The sequence below is a fragment of the Carassius carassius genome, chromosome 29, assembly GCF_963082965.1.
Source record: "Carassius carassius chromosome 29, fCarCar2.1, whole genome shotgun sequence".
Lineage (NCBI taxonomy): Eukaryota > Metazoa > Chordata > Actinopteri > Cypriniformes > Cyprinidae > Carassius > Carassius carassius.
This window is the reverse complement of record NC_081783.1, coordinates 10,871,469-10,894,965: the sequence shown is the minus strand read 5'-3', so window position 1 is coordinate 10,894,965 and position 23,497 is coordinate 10,871,469. Positions and strand designations below refer to the sequence as shown.

The 23,497-nt window shown below is 38.0% G+C and overlaps 1 protein-coding gene across 4 annotated transcripts; it reads left to right on the top strand.

Moving 5' to 3' along the window:
• The first annotated feature begins 1,369 nt into the window (after positions 1-1,369).
• LOC132109612 (casein kinase I) lies at positions 1,370-23,104 on the top strand. 4 transcript variants are annotated; one of them, XM_059515837.1, is made up of 11 exons: positions 1,370-2,017; positions 2,326-2,432; positions 10,504-10,630; positions 10,717-10,815; positions 13,066-13,149; positions 14,860-14,999; positions 15,508-15,586; positions 16,000-16,074; positions 18,419-18,525; positions 18,714-18,862; positions 22,492-23,104. In XM_059515837.1, exons 1-11 carry the CDS (start codon positions 1,895-1,897, stop codon positions 22,497-22,499), a joined length of 1,098 nt encoding a protein of 365 aa, XP_059371820.1. In that variant the 5' UTR covers positions 1,370-1,894; the 3' UTR covers positions 22,500-23,104. The 4 variants fall into 4 exon arrangements, with proteins under 4 accessions (XP_059371820.1, XP_059371821.1, XP_059371822.1 ...); XM_059515839.1 differs by having other exon boundaries at positions 1,371-2,017; positions 18,714-18,826; XM_059515838.1 differs by lacking the exon at positions 22,492-23,104 and having other exon boundaries at positions 18,714-18,867.
• The last annotated feature ends 393 nt before the right edge of the window (positions 23,105-23,497 follow it).

Sequence of the window (23,497 nt, the reverse complement as noted above, 5' to 3'; positions counted from 1 at the left end):
GCTCATTTGCTTGATTTTGCAGATGGCCACCTATCAGTTTGGGATGCTTTTGTTTTTCTGAATGTGGTTTTTGTAGTGAGTTGTGGAAAAAAAAAAATCATTATTTTATTCAGCAACGATGAATTAAATTGATGAAAAATGACAGCAGAGACATTTATAATAAATGTGTAGTAAATGCTAAATGTATAAAAAATGCTATTTTTTATTAATAACTTACATTCATCAAATAATCTTAAAAATATTAGAATAAAATATTAAGCATCACAACTCAACATTGATAATAAGAAGAAATTTTTCTTGAAGGCCAACTAAGAATGATTTCTGAAGAATAACGTGACTGAAGACTGCAGTAATAAGTGCTAAAAATCAGCTTTGCCATCACAGGAATACATTAAAAAAATATTTTTAAATAGAAAACTACTACATACACATATACAGCCATAACTAAATTGCTTCATTTGGTTGATGGCCTCCTATCAGTTTGGGATGCTTTTGTCTTCTGAATGTTGTTTTTATAGTGAGTTGTGATGAGTAAATCTTATGTTGTCCATCTTGTCATGAACATTCCATCAAGAGATAAGATAATAATTCATCAGTTTGATGAGTAGTCAAACAGAACTAAAACTATAATTAAGAGGGAATAACTTGAGAGAACCTTTAAAGAGATATTTCATTCAAAATCATTTACTCACCCTTATTTTGTCGCAAACCTTTATGACTGCCTTCTCTTTGAAGACCATTCTGAGTAAACATTATTATTTTAATGAAATCTTTTGTTCCATACAAGGAAGCGAATGCTGACCGAGAATGTCATTCTGTCTTAAAATCTTGTTTTGTGTTCTGGAAGAAAGACAGTCATACATGGTTGAAAAATAATGGTGATTTATGCTATACCTTGTTAATGGCAGGATCTCACTAGGTGGCATCAGTGAACCATTAAGCGCAGGTCATCGACGCGCGTGACCGTGCACTGTCATCGCGAGACCTGTTTTTATACCGTCTATGCGCGAGACGTGTAAATATTGAACATAATAAATCTGTGCTATTAAAAACTATTTATATGGTCACAGAGATACACATATAAAATAAATCCTGTGAGGAAATATCCCACAAATTGCTCTGATAAGATGACAGAAATGTAAGACCGTGACATTTCAGTCGAGTATTAATATTATGGTATGCAGACCAATTTTTTTTATAATTTCGGTGTTATAGTCCTTGAGTATAAATATATAACCATAATTTAAAAGAACATAAGTAGGGCACTGACTTCACAACATCCACAAATTCCCTTGCGCGTTCCCGCAGCCCCGCTGACGTCACGCGCGAACCCCTCCCCTGCCCGCGGAGGCGCGCTTTAGCGAGGTCTCGCTCCTCTCTTCAGATCAGCAGAATCTGTTCATCTCGAGACGGACAAGATGGCGAAGTGAGTGGGTTGCGCTTTGAAAAGAAAGCAGCGACTCACACAATTCTTTCAACGTTAAAACGTCGGTTGACTTGATGTACGGTCGAATAAGCTGGAAAGCCCGTCTTTAAGAAGAAAAGTTGCCCCTCAAAGCGAGGTGTTTTGAAGAGAGCGTCGAGGACACCGACTCCTCAGTGTCCTTTCAGGCTAAGCTGCTAGTCAGCTAATCTGGGAATTGCTTAAGAGGAAAAAAGCTTCAGGGGAAGTAGTATTGTTTTTTTTTTACTTAAATGTCGAGACAACTAATCTTCTCTTGAAACCAATGTCCGTTATTATCTTAATTTCGTCGTGAGTTGTTCAGGACACAGCTAGTGAGGAAGAACCGATTTTAGGCTAGCTAGCATTGTTTCTACTGGACTGAAGAAGAGAGAGCAGCCTGAAAACCTCACCCGTTCACACAGTTTCAGAGTACTTCTCGGATTTTAGGACATGGCCAGCAGCAGTGGCTCTAAAGCCGAGTTCATAGTCGGTGGGAAATACAAGCTGGTTCGGAAAATCGGATCTGGATCCTTTGGTGACATTTATTTGGCAATCAACATCACAAATGGAGAGGTAAAGATGAAATTGATGTTTAATTAATGTACTGAATGACTGGGCTAAAACTATTGAGGGGTCAATCTGATGACCAGGACACAATTCGTATGCTCATCGAAAAATAAACGTTAGTTCACGTAGCCTTGAAAGTTTGCCATATTGTAATATTTGGATGACTTGTGTGTTACAATTTTGAGGAGATCATTCAACGATGTTAATGCAGATTTGAATAGAAATGAATGATTCCCCCAAAGAATAAAGGATGATGTACTCTCAATTATTAATCAGATATATTAAACAATAATATTAATTTTGAATATTTTCAGGAGGTAGCTGTGAAATTGGAGTCACAGAAAGCCAGACACCCTCAACTTCTGTATGAAAGCAAGTTGTACAAAATTCTCCAGGGAGGAGTCGGAATCCCACACATCAGGTGAGAACAGATGTCTGATTATTAAACGGGAAATTATAATGGATTTTGATTTAAATAAGATGGTGCAGCGTTAACGTTATCTGGACTAGTTTGAGCTGGATTATAGATTAGCGTGAGATCGAAAGCAACGGGTCGAGTACAAAGTACACGCCACCCACGCAAGATACTTATCTTAATAGATCATCAATTTATTATATGAGAATGGGATTGTCTAATAAATATAACGTTATATGATTTTACACCTATGATAATAGTCGACCGGCTAACTAACAGTTAGCCCGTTCGTTAGCGTTTCTGAGTCGCGTGAATGAACAGCGTTTTTAAATGTCTTTAATCACGTTCCGTGTTCTCTATGATATAGTATAAGGTGCTGTAATGAATCGGGTTTGATCACGAAGTGTGTGTTTGTGCGTTGCTGAGTAATGAATAAGGAGCGAGTGGGAAATGGCCGCTGCTCTTTTGTTGTGTTTGTTCAACATGTCCTCCCTCTCGATCAGAAAATGGCGGATGAGGGAAAACAAGTTTGAGGGCCTGGTGATACTGCTGCTCTCTTCTCAAGGTGACTGAGCCATGCGAGCGCTGTTATTCGTGTCAAAACATCTTTATAGTCGTTTGTTCTATAATATAATCTGTAATTGTGTACAAGAGCTAACCATTGACAAGGAAGCTTCAATAACGGATTCTATATGCACATTTAAAGAAAACGTTGTCCCTGTTTTGGTTTCACACGGAAAAGGTTGAGGTTTTCACGTATGTTTTTTTTTATTGGGAAGTTATCATTGAATGTAAGCAACGACATACGTTTTACAGTCTGATTGCAGAAGTTGTTTACTGGATAAAGTATTAGTTAAATTAGTGTAGAATTTGTATTTGCTATATCCTCGTAGTTTCTTTAAAAAAGTTATTGATGTTGTGCAGTATGTGCCAATTTGGACCATTATCCTGGGATATTTATTTACCTGGGGTGGTGTATGACTTCGAGTGTAAATCATTTTATCTAAAAGTTACATGGTAGTTTGATGTTAGAAGGTTGCAACCCCAGACTTTAACATGCTATATTCATAGCAGAAGTTGTTAAATTAAAAAATATAAGTAATATTTCAAATATGTTTAATTAAGTTTAAACAAGTTTAATTAACTTGAAGATGTGATAAGTCTTTATCTGGTTTCAGATTTTTTTTTTTATTTCTACTATGAACCTCCATTCTTGGCTGTATCTACATGTAATACAGTGGTGACTATATATAAAAAATTAACTTTACTGCAGTTTTCAAATCGGTAAGAGGTAGCAGATTGGTGCCAGACAACAGATAGTGATCTTTAATACCATTTTTTATGTGAAAATTAAGTTTTCTATTAATGTTTACATTAACATTTATTTTGCAATAATGAGTCACATTAACCAACTTGTGTTCAACCTGCATAGAGAAATGTTATGTCCTTGCGTGAGATTCCAGATTGCTTGTATTTCAGTTTAAATGATTGGAATTTTGCACAATTTCAGTGGTAAATCTGACCACCTAATTTCATCCAACATTTCAAACCAAATTGCTTACTCTAAACAGTTTCTTTTTCTAAAGTAGCCATAAATGCTGCTTCAGCCATGATTTTTATTTCTCATTATTTGCTCATTTCATTGTAGGTCGTAATGTATCGTTTAGTAAACTAATCCAGCTTTAAGAAGGTTTTATTAGGGTGTCGATTTCTATTGCATCTCATGCTGACAGCAGCTTGGCTGATTAGAAATCTGAACTCTCAGACCTTAGCTTGTTAATTAACCCTGTGCAGTTAAGGGCCGGGACACACCAAAGCCCCTTTCACACTGCACGTCGGACCCGGCATATTGCCGCAACATTGCTGGGTTGCCTTCTGTGTGAAAGCAACCACGTCCCGGGATTGATTCCGGCATTGAACTAGGGTCGGGGACCTAGTAACATTGCCGGGTTCGACCCGGGACGAGCGCTGTGTGAACAAAAGCCAGATCTAATGGCGTGTCGAAGTGATGACGTGCGTTATCGCGCGACTCTTTTACCGGCTGTTTTGAAGAAAGATCAACGTTCGCGACAAAAAAATATGTGCAAACTGTAATGAAGCAGAGATCAGTTAGTCCCTCACTTTCCGCGCTGACGCCGAGATCGTTTGCTTGCTTCAGTGAAAGTATAACGTGCCTAGCGTTTTCGACTCGTGCATTACACGTCACGCCCTGATGTCACGTGTTGTTACGGGATCTTTACGGGTTGTGTGTGAAAGCACGCACATATCCCCGGTAATCACTGGCAGTGTGAAAGTGCAAATCTAGCGACCCGGGAACAATTGCCGGAACACTTTACCCGTGTATTTGCCAGGATGGCAGTGTGAAAGGGGCTCAAGCCTACTTCAAAGAACTAGTGGCAACAAAAGCTGACAGTGTTGTCGTCTGTCGTCGAACCAAAAAGCTGCGCTCAAACACACTGCACGGACTGCAGCCGATGGCAAACTAACACGTATGTTCAGCACATGTGTGAAATGAATTAATTGTCTGTTTTAGCAGCTATCAATAGTATATATTCATAATTCAAAATGAGAAACCAAAACAGATATACAAGATAAACGCACATTCATGGAACATAATTCAAAGCAGTGCTTGCTTACCATTGTAATTCAGTAATGTTGGTAACCTGAATAATTTTAAGCGGCTCATGTTATAAAAATGCGTATTAGAATGATCGGGAAAGATCGCGTAACATTTAAACAGCCTTCTTTCTGTATCACCTTTATGTACTTGTTTTTATCACTTTTGCTTTAATTTTTGGGATCTGACTTGAACATCCAATCAGAGCTCTCACTCATGCCGCCAACAAATGGAACACACCAAACAAACTAGCCCCTCATCGGCCTTAAGAGTTAGGTAACTCCTGTCATGGATGTATGATTTTACCAAACACTTTAAGGACAAGACCAGATGCAGCATTTAGTTTTAACTAAAAGTATATCATATTAAACTCCTTTCTAGTTTAACTCCTACTGCCTTTAAGCTAAGTGTAATTCATGTTCTACACAATGACTGGATTGAATTAAGAAAAAAAAGTTATTGAATGAATACCTACTTAGCTACCTTTTTTGTTTTAAAAACTGTGATTTTCTCATAATTGTGCGCCACTTTGGCTTAAACTTTTTATTGAATGAATTGAAGTTTCCAGTGGAAAGAATGTGTAAAAGTAAGGGTTTCAGTTGCTGGTTACTAGAGCTGGGAAAACCTGCCATACAAGATCTCCCTCCCCCACACTCCTTAAAACCACTCACTGCCTTTGCTAATCTAAGAAAAGAGCTTTGTGTGCTCTTCAAAGTCTTTTATGTAAGCTCAATCACAGTATATTGTCTATTCGCGTTATATAAAAATATATATACTTTTACACTGACACCTCTGTGATTTAAATACAAGTCAGTTTAGTAAAGTTAACATGTTCAGGCAAACTACACTGTTTTGTTCAGTGTTCCCCTTAGTTTTGCTTTGAAAAGAGGAAATGGGTGTCCCACAATGAGGCCTGTAGTTTCCGTAAGCAAAAGATTGCTGTTGATATGAATTTCTGTAAGCATTGTGAATGTGAGTATGCTTGTAAAACAGTAAAACGGGTTCATGGTAGGTCTATATATTTACATTAGTTTTGGAGTTAACTTAAAGGAAATATTGAGGAATGTTAACAACTTTGACTCTTCATTATTTCTGCTGGTGGTTTTGTATTCTAGCATGTCGCTAATAGGCGTGTTTTGATATTAACAAAAAATTCTCAATATTTTCTTGGATTTTATGATAACAGTTATTAGGTAATTTGCTGATTTTGTTATTGTGCTGGTTCCTTAAGGACTGCCGTGGACAGCTTTCTCCTAAATATTTTGATATTCTTCATATTCTGTGTGGTGGTCAGTTCACATGGATAGAAATTGATCTTTTCCTGTAAGTTTAAATAGATTTTTACCTTTTAATGTGCATTTTTACCTTCTATAAAGCCATTTTCCTAAAATTATGCTTCATTCTTCTATAAGACATCTGGGCTGTTAGCCAAAAAATGAAATCACCATCAATAAAATTCATCTTTGCAATGCAGAGGAAACACAGAAGTTACATCTGAAGTGGCACTTAGATGTATACTGTTGGGTAGAGAACATGTACACTTAACCTGCAAATACACATGCATGAATAATGTTTTGATCTTAATCATGAAATGTTAAATACTATTATTGAACCAAATCATTTAAACGGTGGTTCAATCAGGAACGAAACACCCATCATGTTGCTCAGAGAGGCAAAATAGCATTGAGGCAGTGTTTGGAATTATTGTAGTAGTCGAAATAGAGCAAAACCAGGCAATATGGTGTCTAAAACGTAAGTCTCTTAATTAACTACTTGAACTGTGGAAAAATAATCAATATTACATTTGTAATCATGGTAATTTTTGAAGAAAACCGGCACTCTGTGTGATATTAACTATATGAAATTATATAAATGTATACATTTTCTGTCCAGTATTTTGAATTTTGTGATCATTCTAAATTCATTTTGTTAGACTGAATTATTCCGTGAAAGAATGCTCTCTAAATGCGCACTCGTAGACTTAGGGGTGTTTTGAAAGGTTTTTTCAAAATAGTGTCAAATCGCACGTCATTAAAAAAAATTGATATTGCAGACTATATATATTATATATATTAGCACACCCCTAGTTGCTAAGACTTGCACAACTGTGAATTTACACAAAGGCCTAAAACTAAATATCCACAAAAGAGTTTTCCCTTTTTATATCAGCTTTTTGAATGGATGTGATTGCTTCTGCAATATAACCATCACAAGGATTAAGAGCCAGTTTGTTGCTCAAAGTACATTTTCTATTGTCATTGTGAAATGGTAGAAGTTGGTTTGCTGGCACACATGACTGAACGAACACTAGACTGCTGCTGCACCTTGTCTCCACAATACCTCTTTGTTTAGGAGACTTTCTAGCATGATGGTTGCTTGGAGACTGCTGTAGCAATGTGTTCACTAAATGTGCAACTCTTTTGAATAGGGCTGGGTAAAAAAATAGATTTTTCGATTAATCGTTTTTTTTAAATGTGGTCGATTAAAAATCGATTCTCAAAGGCCATGAATCGATTTTTTCCCCATATTTATTTGCAGACATTGAACATAAGTTTAGCGTTAATCTAATTACAAATCTTCTCCACTAGATGTCACCCTCTTATGTGCTTTGTGCGATGTTACCAACGAACCTGTCATTCATTCAGTGCTTAAAGCAGTTTTTCTCAACCCGCGGCACGTCACCAATTCAAATGCGACCCACCATATGCTGAACACACACACACACACACACACACACACAACTTTTGCAACTCACTTGAAGTTCAAGCAAATGGAAACACCATATACTATGCAGCAATCATCCTTAATTGAAGAAATGTGGCAAAACATCTCTGGAGAAAAGTGCTTTCCATATTTGGATCAACATAGGCTACATTTGTAAACGCACATTTTCTGCAATGTCGCGCGTCAAGTCATGCTCCCGTGTGTGTCTTACAGACTGCATCGTAAAGCCTCTTATATACTTTCTCCGTCCACGAGTCCGCTATGGATCGCTAGGTAGACGTGACGTAAAAATCGCCATCGGAGAGTGTGTGCCAAGGCTCCGAGCAGACGACAGCGCAGACAGGTGCGCGTGGTCAGTAGTCTTCAAAAGCACAATTGCACATGTTCAGGCAGTGTGAAGAAGCCCATTGCCAATCGAACCTGTGCAATCCGTCAATAAAGAATATAAAGGCAGCGATGTGCAATGGTTTGTTCACATGTTTGTTGTAGAGCGGACCATCAGCGTGTGCTTTCGGAAGTATAAATGGAAGAAGTCCGCTTCTGCACTGGCCGCGTCTGCGTCCGGATTGCTCATGCGGAAAGTATAACACAAGTTTTACAATCGCAACTTCATTGTGCTTGTTACTACATCGAGCCGAATTTCACAAAATTGTTCAGCTCCCGACAGAATCAGGTGTAGTAGAATTTATTTCAATGAATCTAATCGATTAGATATCATAATATTTAGGCTATAATATTATAAATCAGGTTGGTTTGTATTGGTGACTTAATGTTCGTGCGGCCCGCGAGACTTGTACTTGGACCATAATGCGGCCCGCTGGGAAAAAAGGTTTAGAACCACTGCCAAGGGTTTCAGGTGGTTTGTCGATGTTGATGCCACCTTCAGATAAAAAGTCGGAGGTATGGAAGCATTTTAGATTTCGTAAGCAAGACGACGACGATAGTGTTGTGGACAAGAACAAAGCATTTTTCATCTTTCATCAAACTTGTATTTATTTAACAGAACCCATCTCTAATTTTCAAATGCTTACAATTATGTTTTAATGTACCCAAGTGTACCTTAAATAAGTTTAATATACAGGTTTGTGGCTCTTAATTTCTTTTTATTACCCCATTGTAAACTTATGTTCACTGTTCTTTTTTATACATATAGTATTTGTATTAAATCTATATTCATTGACTTGAATAGAGTATAGAAAATAGAGCTTGATCTTTGCCCGAAACCGACGGGACCCGATCGGACTTCATTTCGATTCGGGCTTCATTTATATCATTTTACACGGGCTCGGGGCTTGTGTGGTAAATGAGCTGATTACACAATGTAATGTGTTTCGATTAGCGCGAGATGCGAAAATGTATGCTGAGTAGTTGAAACGGAGGCTTGCCTCTGACGATTACGTTTTGGTAGCACCAGCAACTAAAGCAAAGTCTGAGGTTTGGAAAAGTTTTGACCTTGTTTATAATGAGAATCCTCGAATAATGAGCCAGAGGGTTATTGCTGGACGCACCATCAGTGAGCACAGGAACGCGCTGAAGCCATCTACAGTGGATTAAATCATTTTCCTCCACAAAAACACTTAGGCATTACCTAATCTTGGTGAGTAAATGTTTTTCAAATAATAACTAAATATTGATTGAGTCTTAAATGCATAATGTAGATTAATATTATGTCAGCTGCTATGGCGAAGCAAATCCGGCAGAGCCTTTATCTTAATTTCGTTATTGCCAAATACCCATCTTAATTTAGAATTTATCTTAAATGTTTTTATTGGTGCGTTGGCCTATTTATACGCTAAATGAGCCTATACCTAGGGCTATTTATAGAGTGCTGAGATATTATGATGTTACAGAGGACTTATTTTATTTCTTTGTTCAAACTTCCAATTGGCCTATTACGTTAGTCATGTATAAATTGTTAAAACATGTATAAATAACTCATTCCTGACAAAAGGCAAAAGAGATGCGTGCGTGCGTGCGTACATTTGAATAATGTCGGGTTATAAATGGTTTCGGGCTTTTGAAAAGCTGTCAATCAAAATGTACTTGTTAGGCTCGGGCCGAAATCTGTCAGGCTCGGGTCCTGTCGGGCTTAACTTTTAAGGCCTGGTTACAGCTCTAATAGAATCGAATCGAGAATCGAAATCGAATCGATTTGAGAGCTTGTGAATCAAAATCGAATCGATCTTGAACATCTGAATCGATACCCAGCCCTACTTTTGAACCTCAACCTGCTAAGTTGTGTATCTGAGTTCTGGTTGTCTAAATTGCAGTATTTGTTAGAGCCCCTTAGTTGATTTTGTACATGCCATAAACATACTCTAAACTCTACCTTTTTTAGGTCCTGAAGGGGGTTATCCACTCTGAAAGAATGTGTCTAAAGTGGTTGGTTAAAGTCTGATCTGACAAAGACTATATAGTTGTTACTGCTGACTCTAAACGTAGTCATGTCACTTAGCTGGATATATTGGATGCCATTGCCAGCAGGGTGTGCCTTGTAACTCCCACACTTCCTTAACTGATAAGATTCATGCTTTAATGGCTCAATATAACTTAGTCAGTTATGCTAAACTTTAATAGTGTTTTAACAAATTTGTGGAAAAATCTCATCCTGTAAACCTGAGCAAAGTGTCATTTATCAATTAATCAATTTAAAGGATCTTTTCTTTTTGAGGGAATCACAGCTTTCATCGTTCTCTTGCTTTTCTAATAATTGAATCATGTGATGCTGTTTTTCAGGTGGTATGGCCAAGAAAAGGACTATAATGTTCTAGTGATGGACCTGCTGGGGCCAAGTCTGGAGGATCTCTTTAACTTCTGTTCCCGCAGATTCACAATGAAAACGGTCCTAATGCTTGCAGATCAGGTAATGAATGGTTAATTCAGCCTTTTTATAGCAAACATTGGATGGTCCTGTGGCACTGTCTTAACCTGGTTCTTTTGCTTCCACAGATGATCAGCAGAATCGAGTATGTGCACACAAAAAATTTCATCCACCGAGATATCAAGCCAGACAACTTTTTAATGGGTATTGGCCGCCACTGTAATAAGGTAAACTCTCACTATTTCTTTATTTATGTGAGAGACAGTCAAGATTTAAGTGACATGGAGGATTGACTGAATAAAACTGCAGATCACTAAGGTTTCTTGTTACACTGAGATTCACATGGACAAACACTGGCTTGAGAGCCTGTTATAGTTACGTTTGATGTAGCGCTGCTGATTGGGGATGGCTGGGTTTGACAAAGATGATTTGGTGGGAAATCATAGGAGCAGATAATTAAAACTGCATTGAGTCCTTAGACACAATGTTTACAGCTTAACTTGGCAGTGGTTTGACAACACCTCACGGTTGGGCTGTGGACATCTGTGGACATGGATTGTATGTCTTTCACTCCTCAAATGGAACTTGTGCATGATATGTGACTTGTGGTTGTTTTTTTATTTATTTATTTTTCTCTCCCTTCGACAAAGAGCCTTCGAAGTGCTTTGCACAGTTTTATTTCTCTATTCTAATGTACAGAAGTTGCCTGATTTGTATTTCGTTTCGGATAACTCTTAATTTTGAGCCTTTGCAGACAGGCAACATTTGGCAAAGTTAAAGCATCATGTGCAAAATAATACAATGACTTACAAGTACAAGCTCTGATGGTCGTCTAACAGTTCAGATCAGTTTCCACTACAAATTCTGGTACTTTGTAGTACTTCAGTGAAGCCTGTATTACCATTTTTGGCAGTGCTGTCTGGAATAAATGTTTACCATTGTGTGTCTGTGTGAATGCCAGCCTCAAGCTTTTATTTTGATACATACACATGGAATTGTCACCTTTTTCAAAAAAAATTCTGGATGCACACGCTCTGCTTTGGATGTGTAGCTGTCGACATCCACCCTGGGGAAAAAAACGTAGTTAAGAGTGCAGTGAACTCAGCTGACGGGAAGATCTGATTTAGCTATTGCTTCGCAAACATACTCTCTTTTGGTGATGAATCAAAAAGCCTGTTTTTTTGCATTATTCACCGCTCTCTGCTTACATCTCTCATACAATCATTACCACTCTTGATCCAGCCCCTGTTAAAACCTTTTTCAAGATTAACTATCTTAACATGTGGATATCTTGACCCAGAATGGTGCAGGCCAACAAGTGACATCAGTTCCACACGAGAGTAAGTCTAAAAATGGAATTGTTCGAGAGGCAATTGCTAATGCTTCATGCAGTGATATTTTCCTAGAATAACTTAAAAAGATGAGGTCCAAACATTCCTTCATTTAAAAGAACAACATTTTGCAGCGTACTTCAAGCCTGACATATTCTCCTCACACAGTCCCCCACTCTCGTGTCACATTGCGAATAAAAGTACTCTGCTCCGCACCATTGTTAACTAATGGCTTGTTTTGTTGCTTTACCCTGGGCTGCTGTATTGAAATCTCCAATGTCACTTCCACCAAAGCTATCCCATCTTGTCTTTTGTAACTAAACTAAATCTGTTTTTGCTATAACATGCAGGTTAAGTCTTGCACATCTTAAACTGCATGCTTTTTTTGAAGTTTTGTTCTTCAGCGCTTCATCCCTACCTGATTTGGCCTTCCACACGCCAAAGTATTCTAGCCTCTTCCTTACTGTAGGTGGTCCAATGAGCTGTCAAATATGAAATGCAGTATTAATCAATCACAGGACTTTTAAAGGGGTGGGGCTGAGTTTTGGTTCGTTGCATTTCTCAAAGCTTCTCATGCCTAATTTTAAAACGGGTGCCCATTATAGGGAATGGCCTTTGAAGTTTGCCCTTCTTAACCCTAGTTGTGCCATTTGTCTCGTTCACTTTGTGCTGTGGTGGACTTAGCTGCTAAATACCATATGGCACAGCTATTGTTAAATAATGTTAAAGGAATGTTTATGGATAAAGCCTTGGCAAAGTCAAAAAAGAGAATCAGGCTTGGGAACAATTGGTATAGATGAGATAAAGATTACTGGGTTGGGCGGCCAGAGGTGCCGTGTACAGTTTGCCTCTATGGCTCGAGAACTGATGAGGCAAACGTGCCCTGCATTATGTAGTTTGAAAAAACAACTATCGGCTAGTATCTGAGCCTGGGCTTATGGGAAGACGTCTGCCATTAGCAGAGCCTCCTTTGAGTTTGAGCTAGGACGCTTGCTGGTGGATGAAGGATTGCCGTAGGCTTTCTCTTCCCCTCCCTCTGCTCTTCCTTGCGTTCTTTTTCTGAGCCTTGGTGTTGCCTGTCTGCGCTGGCCGTGTGCGGTTGTCAGCAATACTTTTGATGCACTGCACCCTCTATTGTCTGTTCAGTGTTTAGAATCTCCAGTGGGGAAGAGGAAAAGAAGCTTGGCTGTTAGTTCTTCTCAAGACCCATCTTTCTCAGGATTAAACCAGGTCTGAAACCACAACCACCACCTAATAATCGCCCCAAATTATTTTTGTTTATTTTATTTTATTATTTTTTGCCTTTTGGACTTCTTTTTCCTATTTAATTTTGATTTTCAACAATAACCATTAATATTTGTTGGCATTAAACCAGACACACATGCTAAACATAACTAGAGATTTAACTCCTAATCCAGATTGAAGGGGATCTCTGTACAGGCGAGTGAAGGGCTTGTTACTTCGGGAAGAAGTAGCTGATTGTTCTCAGTCCTAGTCAGTTCTAAAATTTTTATAACATGATTTTCTCGTCTTTTTTATGTTTTTGCTTTCTTCGTAGCTAGAATTGGCATATTTGGTGTAAGAGAATTAACTGTTTTCTATTTAAAGAGTTGTTGCAGATAGACAAAGCCCAGTGCTCTACTGTTATTTGTAATCAAGTACTTTGTGATGGAATAATTTGATTGGCCAAGTTACACAGCATTGGGTGCTTGTTCTTGTTGCAGAATTAATCTTTCAGTTTATCAGCAGAACTTTGTGGTACTGAAGCTTGTTTTCTTGAACTGGCCCACGTTGGAACATGCTGTCAGAATGTTGCTAGCCTGCAACCAATTGCACAAGCCCCGTAAAAACTGTGGCCTGGTATTAACAGGGTTGACCTTTTGAACACACTTGAAAACTGGCCTTCAAAAATTATTGCATGTTCTTGTCTTGAGATGTGCTCATCTTTATTTCAATGTTTAGTTAAGCTAAATACAATTAGATATAACATTTGGTGCTCAGCTCCTGGAGTCAAAGATTGTTGGCATCACCGCTATTTGTAGTCCTCTTCAGAGCACTGTCAGGAAGTTAAAATGGCAAAAGATTAAATGTTTGCGTGGGTTTTTACAGTGATGGCCAAGTACTTGCACCTCCAGCTATTCAGAGAATGGCTCTTACATAATTTGAAAATGTTTAAATCAGTTTGGCCAGAAAAACACTTTTTATTTAATGCTCTCTCTTTATCGTTAAAGATTGTGGGTTCTTGATACTTTTAAGTCTAAACTGTTTTTCATTGCTGGGAGGTGCTCTTTGAGGCATCTTTGCCTCTGTGTTGTTTTCCAGGTGTTTATTTTTTTTACACAATTTTTCAAGTTGAACAAGATATATCATAATTATTTAAATACATTTCTAGTAAGCTTTGATTTGTAGATCTTTTCTCCTGATTTGACCTTTTTAATAGAAGGGTCTAAGTGGAATTGCATGGTTGGTGTAACTAATTGTCTTGACAAGAGGAAATACGTTTCAAATCCCTGGTTGAGCCAAGCAAACAGAGGCACGGCTGAGTGGATATGTTACAATATGGCTGCTGCCTCAGTGAAAAAGTAGTTGGTTGAGGCACTCTCACTGGGTTGGCCTGTATGTGTGTGTGTGTGTGTGTGTGGGGGGGGGGCCAATGACAGGCTCTTAGAGCTGACTCCAACATCTCTGCTTGGATAAAGGGTGTATTTCCTTTCCCAGTAGGCTTCATTTGCGTTGTAGACTCTGACCCCATCGCTTCATTGATTACAGCCGCTGATGTATTGTTTTTGTTCTGAGGTCCAGGTAATAGGTCAGAGAGCTCACAGGAGGAAGTTGGAAGAAAATGGAAAATGTATTTGTGTACTCGTGTGTGTTCTTGTTTACAGTCAGTTCTAAAAATGAAATGTATGTTTGTGCTTCTTTTTCAATTTATTTGTATAGTTGTTCCTCATCGACTTTGGTCTGGCCAAGAAATATCGAGACAACAGGACACGACAGCACATACCGTACAGAGAAGACAAAAATCTTACAGGCACAGCTCGCTATGCCAGCATCAACGCACACTTAGGCATCGAGCAGAGGTGAGCACTCAGGCACAGAATATTAAAACAAATTTTTTGCTCATTGTGCTGAAGTTGGTTACAAATTTTAGTCAAATTATTCTAATAATAGTATTTATAATGGTTTAAAAGAAACTATTTTGAAAAATAGTACAATGGAATAACATTTATTAGAAATCTAAATGGGAATTTAAGAAATACCATTGTCAATTTATTTAATGTATACTTACAAAATTAATTTCTTTAAAAAAAAAACTTACTAAGCCCTTAGCTCGCTGAAATCCTTTATAATGGCAAGTAGCATCAAAAAATGTATCGTGAAATTTTGTGATCTTAAGTGATTGGACTCTGCTTGCTTGCCCTTTACCAATGTATTGGCATGTTGGTCAGCAAGTTAATTGTGGATGGTTACGCAATCACATCAGCTCACATTCTACGCACTACTTTTGCTTTTTAGATTACTTTCTTAAAGATCTGCCCTCAAACTTGTTAAAAAGCCTTTCTTGATTTTTAATCTTCATCTTAACAGTCGTCGAGATGACATGGAGTCACTAGGATACGTGCTGATGTACTTCAACAGAACCAGCCTGCCATGGCAGGGACTAAAGGTAGGAAGTACAGATAATGCAGGAGTTTATTTATAAAGCTGGATTTTAGATGGGATCATGTCTGAGACAGGTTTGTTGAATGTACTTGTTTCTTAGACACTGATTTGTAGTTTATAAGTGATAAATATTATAGTTTCATCTTGCATGCAGGTTATATTTAGTATGTACATTTGCTGTCGTTATGTAATTACAGCTCAATTCTGCTCAATCTGTATTACTGTGGAGGAAGAACCAAAAGAGAATAAACGTAAAATTGCTAGGCAGTATGGAACAGGCCAACAGGTGGTGCCTAAAAAAGTGCTGTAAATCTTCTTTCAGCTGAGTTATTTATGGCCTCCAGCACTGTGGGATTGCACAATGATGGACAGCCAGTACCAGATCATAGTGTGCAACATTTCCATTTTTGCCCACAGGCTGCCACAAAGAAACAGAAGTATGAGAAGATTAGTGAGAAAAAGATGTCGACTCCTGTCGAGGTCTTGTGTAAGGTATGTGAATTTGTACATCCTCACAGCAAGACTTTTCAAAAGTCTGCAATCATACATTGTATGGGCATACATGCCACAAAACCTCTGCTCAGTTTAAAGGTTGTGGTGCTACTATTCTCGGGTTCCATGAAAATTGTCATATACTGAACATTCAATACTGCTAAAAAAGACACTGTATATGAATATGACTAGAGCTGCACCGATTCAAATTTATTTTAAGTGTGACCTGCTAATACAGATTTTTGCCGATTCCAATTTTCTTCCTAAAAACGGTAACATACAAAACAAATGTATAAGTTAATGCAAAAAAAAAAACATTAAAAAAATATTCAACATTACAGTTCCCCCAATCTGGACAAAGTTACAGATGTTCTTATTTAAACAACTCTGAAAAAATAAATAAGAATAAAGGACTCTGTGACTAGTAAAGAGGTAGAAATAACAATTAACTGAAAAGAATTTGCTGTAACACGTCACTTTCTAATGTTTCTTATTGTAATTTATTTTTCCCCCACTGACATTATTAAATGTCATTCACATCAAATTCTTACATTTGTTTCAGTTAATTCAGTTAAAAAATAAGAAACTATAGAGCTGTTACCATTCCAAATTAAATCCGTATCATCAAACTCCATCTCTCCACTGCAGGAAACACAGACGCTGCAGTGAAGTGACATTAGATGTATTTACACAGACTGTTTGGTGAAGCTAAGGTGCCATAAATGCATTTACACTGCAAAATTTCGAATGAATATTTTTATTAGATGTAAATATTTTTTAAAAATGTAATGACTGGTTTAAATGAAACCAAACCAGTAGGTGGTGGCAAATGACTGTTTGAATGAGTGAGTCATTTAGTCCTTTATTCAACAGATTCATTCAAATGACTGATTCAGAAACAAGGCAAGTGACTACTGTCTTTATGAATGGGTTACTGAAACATTGACTTACTCAATTTGTTAAACGTGGATTCCTTCAGTAACGAGAAACCGCTGTGTTGCTCAGTCACAAAACAGTTCTGCTGTGGCTTTGATTGAAACTATTTTCATCAGCGAAATTCAGCATAAACAGTCAATATTGTGTCTAAAATGTAAGGCTCTTAATTTTAACTACACACTGCAGTCGTGTTGAAGCATTTTGGTAGTGCAATGTTGCGTACCTAAATCATATTATTTCCTCTTTTTTTTTTCTTTTTTTTTTTGTGTGTTTCGCTCATTTGTTTTGATTTTTGAAGTCTCTCACACACTCGCTTAGGCTGTGTGAGACTCATCTGGCATGACAAATACATTATCAGTCGCAGTAAGTGTGACGTCAAAACAGACTGGCTCAGAATAGGCAGACTGACTTTCTCACTGGACTCACCGGTTCAGCCCGGTCATGTGGAAAACCGGCTAATTCTGGTCCCTGGCTGGTCGATCGGTGCATCTTTAAATATGATGCTTGACCATTTTTACATAGCTTTTGTGTGTGTGTGTGTGTGTTTATTAAGAATATAAATGTTTAAATGTCGTTTGTCAGCAATTTATGTACAAACATCCAGTAGCTTATAAGAAACTCCGATCCTTTGTCTGTCATTCACCATGCTTTTCTGTTCTAGCCTACTTGACTGTAATTTCAGACAGACTTCTTCCTGCTAGTAGTGCTGGTTATTCATTATAATAGAAAGATTTTTTTTCTTTTTGTTCATTTGCTTTTAAAGGGGTCCTCTTATGCTCTCTTACAAAGTCGTGATTTTGTTTTGGGGGTGTACTAGAACAGGCAGGTTGTTCGAAAAACACTATTTTTCACATTTTACATTACAACACTTCTCTCCCCAGTCTGGCATGAACGGCTCAAATAGTTCCTGTATCAAATAAAGGCCCGCCTTCTGGAAAACGAGGTGCTGTGATTGGTTAGCTGGGCCAGTGTGTGTTGTGATTGACAGCACTCAGCACCTGGTCGGGAAATGTCCTGCCTCTTACCAAAGCTTCCTGCTGCAAGCTTCAGTGTAAATATTGCCTCAAAATAAAATCAGTTTGACCGTGATTACAGTTTAACGAGGTCTCGTCCCATTCGTCGATCTTCATGATATCACAAATCCCAGAAAATATGCATTGTAGTCAAAATGAGTCGTTCGTTGTAGTTTTTGAAAAGTGATTTCTGTTAAATTATCTCCTTTTGAACTGGACTTTGAGCTTTGTAACTTTTTTTTTTTATGCTCAAACAGCAACATTACAGACGAACTAAAGTTGAAAAAGTGAAAACGCATAATAGCACCCTTTTCAGAAATAGCCGGTCAGGTTGACATGACATTTATGGAGCTTAGTAGTTTTCTTTCATAATATGCATTTGACTCTTTCTCCAGGGGTTCCCAGCAGAGTTTGCCATGTACCTGAACTACTGTCGTGGGTTGCGGTTTGAAGAGGCACCTGACTACATGTACCTGCGTCAGCTTTTCCGCATTCTTTTCAGGTGCCTGACAATTTCTTGCATTGCCTCAACACTCCTTTTTGGCCCAGAACAGAGACACTCCCTAGTCACAACTGAGGTCAAATTTTCAAGTAGAAAGTCTTTCCAGTTGTGGACTCCTTGATTATTTCTTTACTTGTAAATTAATTTGGTTTGTATGTGTATACTCACTTTCGCTTGATCACTTCCAGGACTCTGAACCACCAGTATGACTACACATTTGACTGGACCATGCTGAAGCAGAAAGCAGCACAGCAAGCAGCCTCCTCAGGGGGACAGGGGCAACCGGCACAAACCCCCACAGGCAAGCAAACTGACAAACCCAAGAGTAACATGAAAGGTTAGTAGCAAACAGCCAAGCGACGTTTTCAGCGCAAAACAGAGACACCAATTGTTCACATTTGTATAAAAAAAAAAAAAAAAAGTGGATTTGGATCATTTGCACCCCAAAAGATTCATGAAATGCAAAGAAACGGTGTTAGTTCAAGGATGCACCCCGCTACAAATAAATAATTCAATTGGTATGTCTTTCAAAAGCAAAGACGTCCTTGGGAAATTTGACTACTAACTTTGTACCAAAAAATGTACATTCTTCTCTGGGACGAAGGGTTGGCTTCATAATCTTTTCTGTGAATGTCAGATAACCATCCCTCAAATTAACCCCTTTCTAAATGGGATGCTCTATTTGACATATATCTCCCAATCATTGTTCCTGGATCTAACACTTGTTAGTCTTGATTATATTGGTCTCTTCAGTACAAACATTGATACGTGGAAGTGATTTCTAACCACAAACTAACCAAGATCATGTCATTAACACATTTCTTAATTGACTCTTACTGTACTTTTCTATATGTTTGGTGTTGAGGGAACTGTGATGTTGTTCTATGTTCATGTGATGACTCAACAGTGATATTTTTTTGTGATTTCTAGTTGTGGATCTTCTTTCCAGCAAAAGGCGTAGCCCATTCTAGGTATATGGATTTGGAGTTGGACTTGGAGCGCTTTTATTTTTCATCCCATCATATTATATTTCCTGTTGGTGATTTAAAATGAATGTTAATGAGCATATAGAGTCTGTTTGGCTCTACATTAGCGATAATTAGTCTTGGTCAGGTGGTGTAGGCTTTAATGTAGTCTAAATCTGTTGTGCATCTAATGCAGAGTAAGCTTGACACTTGCAAGAGCACAGTTAAGTGGAAAGGCTGCTGTCACTCCTCTTCCACTGCTCTGTCCTTTAGTTCCCTGGAATAAACAAGTATTCGGTTTGGGTGTTTATGACTATTAATTGTATACATCTCTGGTTTTAAAGATTAATATCATTCTACCTAGAAGTTACCTTTAGTGCTTAATAGTCCTAAATGTCACATCTGCAGTCTGATTAAACTACTTTATCCCTACAGGATTTATAAAATAGCCTTGTTTGTAGGTTGTGTATATTGGAATATATTCCAAAATAGAGTAGACATTTCTGGCAGTTCTGATACTTAAAGATGTATCATTCTGTAATTATCTATATCAGGGTTCCTCAAAATGTCCAATGCGCTGTAGAGTTTAGCCCCAACCCTGCTCAAGTCACATGCCTGTGATTTTTCTAATGATCCCAAATACATTGATTGGCATTAGTTGGCATGCTCAGGTGTGTTTGATTAGGGTTAGTGCTGAACTCTGAAAGTGCTGAACTGCTGAAAGTGGATCTTGAGGTCCAGATTTGAGGGTCCGTGATCTATATTAGGAAATGAATGGATTTTTATCTGTAGGCAGAAATGGCCACAGGACTTGGGGGTTTAATATAATAACTGTGCTGTCAACACACGCAGGCAGCTTTTTTTTTTTCCCCAGCTAAGCTTTGTGATCTATTTCCTCTATGACGTTATACATGGCTTTTAGAGTAGATTTATTTTTTTTTCTCTCTTCTCAATCCCAAGGTTACAAGTCATGTTCTTTGTTGATAAATGCTGGCTGAAAAGCAGGAAGACTGTTTTACACTGAAGGTTCATCCTGAATTAAGACAGAGAACAACTGCTGTTAAAAGTGGCAGGACTAAGAATAGCATTTACTGATGAGGTGGTATTGGCCTGATCCTTTGTTCACGCTGTATTAGTTTGATCCCCCCCCCCCCCACGCCAAAAGCCAGGATGCACCATGTACCTTGCTTAGAAACATGATTGTGACATTTGGATTGCAATAATTCCATCCGTTAAAAGATTAATGCTTCTTACAGGCTTGAGAAACTGAGACAGCTTGAGATTACTGTCCCTTTAAGATTCCTTTGGCTGCAGCCAAGAATTTAAGTGGTGACGCTCAGGAGTGTTTGAGCTTGAAAGAACTTTATTTGCAGGGGATTGTTGGTTTCTTGGTTACCGGCGCAACTTTGTTAGTTCTGCAACAATGAAGGACTGGAGCTTGCGCTGCTGTATTATTGTGAGATTTGTCCAGAGAGTGCTGCGTCAGCATACTTCCTTACACTCAATAAATGGAGACTTGTCAAGCATTTAATTTTCTTCTCTTCCCCTCGTCTTTTTTCACTCCTCAAATGTTCCATCAGTGTCTATAGAAATGTCAAGGCTGCAGTAGCTAAACGTAACCGTACTCTGCAAGTAGTAGCAGCTTGAACTTAACAATCAGGTTACTTGGCAACTGGTTTGAATCATCTATCCATTGTGGATTACTTCTAAATGACACAAGCAGGGCAACAACTCTGCTTTTGAATCTTAAATTTCAAAGCACAGCTCTTTCTGTAGCTTTTAAAAGCCTGAATAGGATTTTTATATGAGGAAACAAGTAAATATTATGTTTTCCAAGTAATATCAATTTATAATTTTTTTAAAAGATTAATGTTGAAACTGCAGTCGTAAAACAACTCTTTAGATTTTATTCCCTGTCCATATTATACTGTTTGATCATTGTGCACTGTTTGCCTGAGGCAGAAGCACATTGATTTTTAGAAGCAGACCACAGTTGAGAGTGCTGCACTGGAAACATTTCAAAATGCGTCACAGGTCTGTCAGGGTTTTTTTTTTTTTTTTATGTTCAGGATTGTGATTTGTACATGACTTTGAAGCTCCTTGCAAGGTTAGCAATTACATTTTCAAATCAAATCTGTACCCGTCTCATTTGTCTGTCAGTTTAATTCACATTATCTTAAAAGGATAGTTCACCTTGAAATTAAAATTGTCATTTACTTAGCTGTGTGACTTCTGTGGAACACTGATATATTTCTGAAAATATCTGTCTACCCAGCGCTTTTTATTTATATTCTAAAAAATATGTACATATACACGGACTGTCATTTTTTTAGTTTTTGGTCCTTGCATTAAAATTTAACTGGCTTCCAGTGTTTCCAATATTCTTCAGAGTAAGTCACAGAGGTTTGAGTGCATGAATTGAACTTTTTTTTTTTTTGTGGACTATCCCTTTAACCGGTACTTTTTAGATGGCAATTGTGCTGCTTTTTAAGGTTGGTAGCATCATCTAGTATGTGTTTTAGTGAATAATGTCATGCCCCTCATTTAGTTCTTGACATGAAGGATTCTTGAAGGGACAGCTGCTTCACTCTGAGCTGGGTTTTTTTAACGTGATCATGCAGCAGCTGAGTTGGTTAAAGTGTCAGTCGGTCATACAAGTGTAGGAGTAACATGTATCAGTCATGGTTAGGGAAGCACCCCTTCAGCACTTATGCAGTCACTCAGACTTTACTTGGGGTAAACACTAAGCTTGGACTGTTGTGTGAAAGAGTTGATCCCCCCCGTGAGTTTGATGACATAAATGTTTTTTCTGAGATTCTCTGCAGCAAGTCTGTACTTTACTGCAGAGAGGGACTGATGACTTTGCACTTTCTCTCTTCCAGGACTGAATAATGCTTTGACTGGGTTGGCAGCATTGATTACAGTTGCTCAACCCCATTCAGATCTGTGCCACCAACTCTTAACCCTCTCCTCTCGATCTATCTGTCTCCCTGTCTTGCAGGTTTCTAAGCATTAAGACAATGTAATGAAGCAGAGCAGAGTGGTCGTAGCAGGATTTGCCTTCCAATCACACCCCGGCATCTAGGATCAAATTCACCAGAACCTGCCAGGCACTGTGGGCAACCTTTTTCCTGTTAAAGAACTTTTGTTCCATATACTATATATGTAATCGGTATATATAGATAAGATGCTCTGCATAAATCTATATATTGGTATGTATATACTATATCCACACAGAGAGCAGGCTTGGTTTGGAGTTGGAAGCTGTAGCCTTTTCTATTGTCCTGTCCCTTAAGACTTTTTTCCCCTCCTCCTATGAAACTGCAAACTGTAGAAAATGGGGATATAATTGTGCACTTGCCAATATTTTCCCGAGTTTTCTCCTTCAGGAAAGCTGTTTGGGGTCCTTCCTGAATTCTTGGTTGCCCATCAGAGCAGTTTTGGCCCCTCAGTCCCTTCTCATCGTCCTCTCGTCACCAAGCGTGGCACGAACCCAGACACTCTTGTCAGAATGGAGACATCTGAGACACACTTTCATCCTTCAATATTTTTTCTTCCTTTACCCGAGCAAATTGAAACATCTGAGATTCAAGTTTTTTAATTTTATTTTTTATGTATCCAAATAATTAAAAAGGCAAACATTGGGATTTGTTTCTGCCTGCTGATGTGCTAGAGAGCTTCTAATGTGAAGATAAAAAAAAAAAAAAAACACATTCTAGTGACTACTAGGTTTCTCTATAGAACGCTGCATTAACTATATTGTACTTGGTATTCTGAAGTCTAAAAAATAAAATAAACTCCACAGAAGCATATTCATTACAAATTAGGCATCACTCTGAACTAAACCTGTATGTTAAATGCTTAGATGAAAATTGTATGCATATGATCTGGGTTTTTTCTCTGGAAAATGTTCATGTTGATTGAGAAAGTAACAATTTGTGCGATTAATTGCTATGATAGGCTCAATGTTCTGTCTTTGAGAGAAAAATGTGCTCACTCCACCCTTC